At 45.1% G+C, this 6,299-nt stretch overlaps 1 protein-coding gene across 1 annotated transcript; it reads right to left on the bottom strand.

Moving 5' to 3' along the window:
• Positions 1 to 1,114: 1,114 nt before the first annotated feature.
• LOC117569667 (segmentation protein even-skipped) lies at positions 1,115 to 2,909 on the bottom strand. Its single transcript, XM_034250913.2, has 2 exons — positions 2,338 to 2,909; positions 1,115 to 2,242 (listed from the first exon to the last, which is right to left on the bottom strand). The coding sequence occupies exons 1-2, from the start codon at positions 2,468 to 2,470 to the stop codon at positions 1,239 to 1,241; spliced, it is 1,137 nt and encodes a 378-aa protein (XP_034106804.1). The 5' UTR covers positions 2,471 to 2,909; the 3' UTR covers positions 1,115 to 1,238.
• Between the last annotated feature and the right edge of the window lie 3,390 nt (positions 2,910 to 6,299).

Raw genomic sequence — 6,299 nt, 5'->3', positions numbered from 1 at the left:
ATCAAATCATAAAATGTTGCCACTTGGCTGAGATTCATACGGATGAAGCTGGTTGCATCCCCCCAGGATTCGCAGTGGCAGTCGAAAGGGGTGCGTATCCTTGAGCCGAGACCATTTTTTATGCCCATCGCCTGCCAAGTGTCAAAACATGTTTTGATAGCAGCCTCACTCGCACACTTTTTTCCGTATTTATCTATCTATCTATGCCAAGGGTTGAGCTCTTGTTGATAAGCTATTGACACCCTTTTTTTGTTGGACCCCGTCTGGCAATTGAACAATTTGAAACACATGTTTTGGTTCTGGCAATTAAATACAAATTTGATTTGTGCACGGTGCAGAGTCAGAGAAAGGAGATAGAGAGAGAGATGTTTGTTATGAAAATGTCCTTGCGCATATGATTTCTCAATTATGACAATTTGCCAAGCGACAGGACGAAAACAACGGGTGTTTTTGTTGAGCAATTAATTAGACAACGAACGAGGACACTGATACGCATTGACAGCTATTCAATGCAATGCCAAATGGCAACCTGACGCGTGGCAGGGAGGCAAGGCAAACAAGCAAGCACAGGACACAAGCAGAGCCACAAGGACATTGCACAGTACAATGCGTGTGTGCCAATTGACTGCGGGTGACAATCGATTCGACTCTTCGACTGCTCCTCGATCTGCTTTAATCGCATTAATAAGCCAGAGTTGTGACTGAGTTTGTTTTGGCTTGTGCCAAACCCCCGTCGATCGATCGTTGGACGCCCGTGGGTGGCCCACAGTTGCTGATCTCAGTCCGAACTCTGGATCGAAGGTCAACTCTCGATATGCTCTCGAGAGTTAAGCGTGCCGCACAATTCGCCATAGTTTCTCTCATTCGCTCGAGGTCAACTCGTTGCGATGGCAGCTGCTGTTGCTCCTTGTAACTGGGATTTCTCCACATGGCCAATAAAATTTACCAAGCTAAATAGCGAGAGCAGGTAAGAGAAGCGCAGCTGTTCGCACAGGTAAAAAAAAAGTAAGCAAAAGTAATTATTTTTTGATATTTGTAATTTTATTTTGATTGAAGTGATTTAAAATTAATTAAGTTTAACTAAAATTAACTAGATTACAATTTTATACAACGGATAAATAATTGTGAATGTGATTCTACACACTGAGAGAATGAACGCGGGGATCGGTCAACAATTAATGCTAATTTGTACAATCCATGAGGGGATAAGGGGATTAGGGAATCAGGGAATTAGGCGCCTACGCCTCAGTCTTGTAGGGCTTAAACAGCTTCGGCTTGGGCTCAGCGATGACTGTGGTTGCGGGTGGCGGCGACATCGCTGAAGCTGGACGCTTGGCGCTGGGCATGAGCAGGCCAGGAGCGGGCAGCGGGCTGGTCGTGGTTGTCGTTGTCATGCTGCTGTGTGGTGCTGGGGGCAACAGCGAGCTGCGCAGCGGGCTGAGACTGCGATCAAAGACCTTGGTGTGATCGGAGCCAACGGGACTGAGCGACAGCGTGGAGGAGTGCGGCGACGACGACGATTGCAGATCCAGCGGGGGCGTCTGTGTCTTGGGCACCTGCAGCTGACCCGCATAGCTGGGCGGCATGCCAGCGGCGGCAGCGGCACCCAACATCGCAGCCGGATAGGCCATGGGAGCGGCGGCGGCGGAGGCAGCGCTCATTGCAGCGGCGGCTTGCATGGCAGCCGAATGCGGATGCTGATGCTGATGGGCATGTGGATGCATGTGCGGTGCTGGCGGTGCGGGGCGAGCGGGAATGTGGTACGGCGCATAGCGATACTGGGCGGCATAGGGCGCATGTCCGGGCACTGGCATTGTGGGCATGGCTGTGGCCATCATTGGATTCGAGACGGCAGCAGCGGCGGCGGCGGCGGCAGCGGCAGCTGGTGCATAAGGTGGATACGGCATGCCCACGCTGTTGGCAGCCGCTTGCAGTATGGAAGCGGCGAAAGCGGGGTCCGAATAGACGGCGGCATAGGGCCAGGCGACGGCAATGCGCTGACGCTTGTCCTTCATGCGACGGTTCTGGAACCAGACTTTGATCGTGGACTCGGGCAGATTGAGTTGGGCGGCGAGTTCGCAGCGGCGAGGGCGCGACACATAGTTCTCCTTGTAGAACTCCTTCTCGAGACGCGCCAGCTGATCACGTGTGAAGGCAGTTCGGTAGCGACGAACCGACGGATCAGCGGGAATCTCGGAGTTGCGGCTGCCGTTCAGTGAGTTGTCCGGACTAGACAGGCACTCTGCAAATTAACAAAAGAGGGGAAAGCAATTGGTTAGCTAAATTGTTCAATTGACATTTTTGTTTTTTTAAGTGTGTTTGTTTTTTGTTACTTACCATTTGGGGAAGGTGGCGGCGTTTGAGGTTTGCCGTATTGTGTGGAAATCAAATCGACGACCAGAGGCTTCTGGTCAACGGCATTGCTATCGTGATGATGGCTCTCCATGTTGTATGTGCGGTATCCGTGCATTTTATATGTTGCTTATTTTCTTGTGATGCTCAAAAATTCAGTTCAGTTTTGAATTCACTCAGTTGGCAGTGCGAAACGTGCAAATGATCGGAAACGTTAAACGAGATGTTGACTCTGCGATGGTTACAGCTCAAGTGTGTCGCTCTCTGCAACCCCGGCCCTCTTTTATACCACGGCAGCGAGCAATGGCCGCCGCAGGCAGTCGAACGCCCAATGAGCGTGTCGTTACTGGTGCGAGAGTGAGATGGCAATATGGTTTCAGTATGTGCGCAACTCATGCGGTTGCTTCACTCTACCTGCCTGACTGCTTGCCTGCTACGTGCAGTGCAATGAACGATGCTGCTAATGTTTGCGGTGCTGCTGCTGCTGATGTTGCTGCTGGCTGACAATTATGCGACGATGAAGGCAATTACGATGCCGGAACAATGCTGCATAAAAAAGCAGCGAGTACATGAGGATGGAGACAGAGAGAGAATGGAAAAAAGCGCAAGCAAAGCGTGATAATGCGAAGCCTGTCGGTGGTCCACAGTTTTGCAGAGTGCACAGTTTTTGCTGCTGCTATCCATAATCAAGTTATCATGGAGCCAGGCAGAGAGCAAAGCAAAGCACACTCTCTCAGTCTCAGTCTCAGTCTTGCGCTCTCTGAGAGTCGGATGCGATTTCATATATTCATAGCGTATGAGCGAATCTTTTGTTTCGCTTGTCCGCAAGCAGACAGCGCCATGGGTGCGAACGAGACGTGAGTGGCCCCCATAATAATGGGATTTTATCGGCTTCATCAGGCAAAAGAATGATATGGCATAATGCACAGACCGAACGCCCGTTCTCTCTCACTTCTCCCCCCGCTCAGCACTTTGGCGTCGATCGATATGCGACGTTGACGACGTCGTCGCAGTCGACGTTGGCATCGCAGCCAGCCAAATTATTTGCTCTTTTATGAAGTCTTAATATTATGCCGCACGTTTAACGGTCTCACACTTGCGCCGCAGCGTAAGAGGAAAAGGGAGAGAGGAAGCTGAAGGAGAAGAGGAGGATGAGCGAGAGTCGTAGCTTTAACAGTAAATGAAGTTTATCTGGGCAAATAAAGCAAAAGCTTGGACAACGCCCACAGAGACCACCCCAAAATGTACTATATAGTATATACAGCACACACACAAACACACACACACTCGGTGCTGTGCATAAACAATGAAATACTTTTGGGGGCACAGTTGGTGAAACTTAATTTGAAAAGTTTTAGTTTAGTTGCGGCAAACATTTATTATGATGATATAATCATGTTGCCTAAAGGCGCAACTGTACCCAGAGAGCAGTTGCCAACTGCTGAAAGGGAATGGGAGTGGGAGTGGAAATGGGAGTGGTAATGGGAGTGGAATATGGAAATAGATAGCTAGGAAAAGGGCATCTGTTTGCTTGAAGTACCTCCAAGTTTGGGCTTGCGTAAGCGTAAATTTCTCGATACCTGCGAATTGAATTTGAGTTTGGGCGGGATTTGCTTAAGCTGCGGCTTAGCATTAAGCTGGTGCATAAAAAAAGAAAATAACCCAGATTTTGTAAATCCGCTAATTACACTAGATACATTCGCTGGTGTGTGTGTGTGTCATTATGTGTTTTTATGACTTTCTAATGAAAAGGCGCGGGGATCAGCGCAAAAGTTCAAGTCAATCCCCTTTAGACCCGCTAATCCACAAAACAAACAAATAACAAACCTAAACTGTGTGGCCTGTGCGGAAACTCCGACTTCGACTCCGTCTCCGTCTCCGTCGGGTTTAGGTGAAGGAGTCGATAAAGGAGTCGAGAGCAGAGTTGAGGAAAGTTAAATTGAAAGTCGTTGGCGATGTCGAGTAACCCGGTCAGCGAGTCAAACACAATGCAATGCAATGCAATTCTGCCTAAATCACCGCGAGAGACAGAGAGAACACACAGCATGTGTCCAAAACATCTGAAAACATCCAACAACGAGCCGTGATTGTTCAAGATGCTGCAATAAAATCTAACTCGTCGGAACGCCTAAGAAGAGCAAGAAAGTGAAAATGCAAAATGAGGTACAATTTTAAACATGAAAATTGACTAATAATGTCGCTGATGGCAAACGGATTAACGCACAGGATTCAGTTTTCCAGTCAATGCCGTACAGAATCCTTGGTTTCAGCTTCAGTTTCAGTTTCAATATCAGTTACACAGGCACAGTTAGAGTCCTGCTCATTGTTATGCATTACTAAGTAACTCTCCCAGCTATTGTTGTTGTTGTGTGTGTTTGCTCTGCATTTTGTGAGTTAGTTAAAATTATTGGGTTATATTGCGCGGCAATTTGCATTAACTCGTCGCGTATTCTACCTACTCGACTCTACTCAACTCAACTCAACTCTGACCTGGCCAAGTCGATGTCCAAGCCCAAGTCCAAGCCTTGCCCACAGCCCACTGTCGACACTGCTCACTGCCTTGAACCCTACCCACAACCTTGCCTATTGTGCATTCATGCGCTTTTGTCTCAACCCGCGGACCGATGTCCGCTGTCCGGCAGAATGAGCAACCTTTTGGCCCAAAGGCAAATAAACACTGCGACACTGCGGCAGCGACAGTAAATACCCTTTATGGCTGACAGCCTAACCAGCCAACCAGCTAGTGAACACATCTTTCAACCTTTCACTTCGCGCCGCGCTGAGCGAAAGTGTAGTTACCCATCCCATATCCTCTATGTATAGCTGAGTACCTGAACACTCCGCTGACCCTACCCGATCACCGACCATTGTCATCCGTCATTCGCGTTGAACACTTTCGGCATCATCGGCTTGGCCGAAAACCTCAATACTTGGAAGCCTCTTTATGCTTCTCTTTGCTCTTTTATTGGCATTTTGCACTCACAAAGCGCCGATCTCGCTGATTATGCTGATTATGGGAAGTACACACACAAACACACACACACACACACACACACACTTGGACAGTATAAAATGGAATTGCTATGCAATTTCAATCCCTATAAAAGCCTTGACAACTACAAAAGCATTTTGCAATTTATTTGGAATACAAATTAGCACTCATAAGCATAAATATGAGCAATAATGTTAACTAATAAAAATTCGCTAATTATAGCAAAAAGATACTACAAAAAGATACAAAGAAAAATGAATGAAAATTAATTATTTAAAGTGTTCTTTTTTTGGTAAAAACATATTGAACATATTTTTTAAGTTTTTTTTTATTTCAAGCAATATTCGCAAAACAACAGGTTTCTAGACTTTAATTTAATGTGCCTTTAAGATACATTTTAATTAGTATTTCCTATACATATTCATAGATCTAACAACAACGGTACCTTTGACTATCCTATACTTCAAGAAGTTTTTGGATGGTGCAAGCGTTAAGTTTAATTTATTTTTTAACATTTTATATCCCAACAAAGTATAGTTTTATAAAACGTATAAATTAAAATTCATGACTATAAAATAATGTTAAGATCAGAGAGTTAGAGTTATAAAATAGAGACTACAATTAAATTTTTCGGTTGAGAACAAATATTTTTGAATATTTTTTGTATTTGAAATGACTTTTAACTTAAAAGTCGTCACATTACTTAACACCTGAAAAAAGAATTTAGTATATAATTAAAAAAAAGTAATTAAAAAATTTGCCAACAAAGAAGAGTATCAGCATCAGATGAGTTATTTCATTAAAATTATCTAAATACAATTTGGAAAATTCCCGAAATCAATTTACATTTACTTTGTACTTTAAGCAATAAATTCAAATAATTATTATTTTTGCTTTTTTGTTTTTAAAGATATTTATTAGAATTATCTACAATATACTTCTTTTGTATGCCTGT

The sequence above is a fragment of the Drosophila albomicans genome, chromosome 3, assembly GCF_009650485.2.
Source record: "Drosophila albomicans strain 15112-1751.03 chromosome 3, ASM965048v2, whole genome shotgun sequence".
Lineage (NCBI taxonomy): Eukaryota > Metazoa > Arthropoda > Insecta > Diptera > Drosophilidae > Drosophila > Drosophila albomicans.
This window is presented reverse-complemented; position numbering and strand designations above follow the sequence as displayed.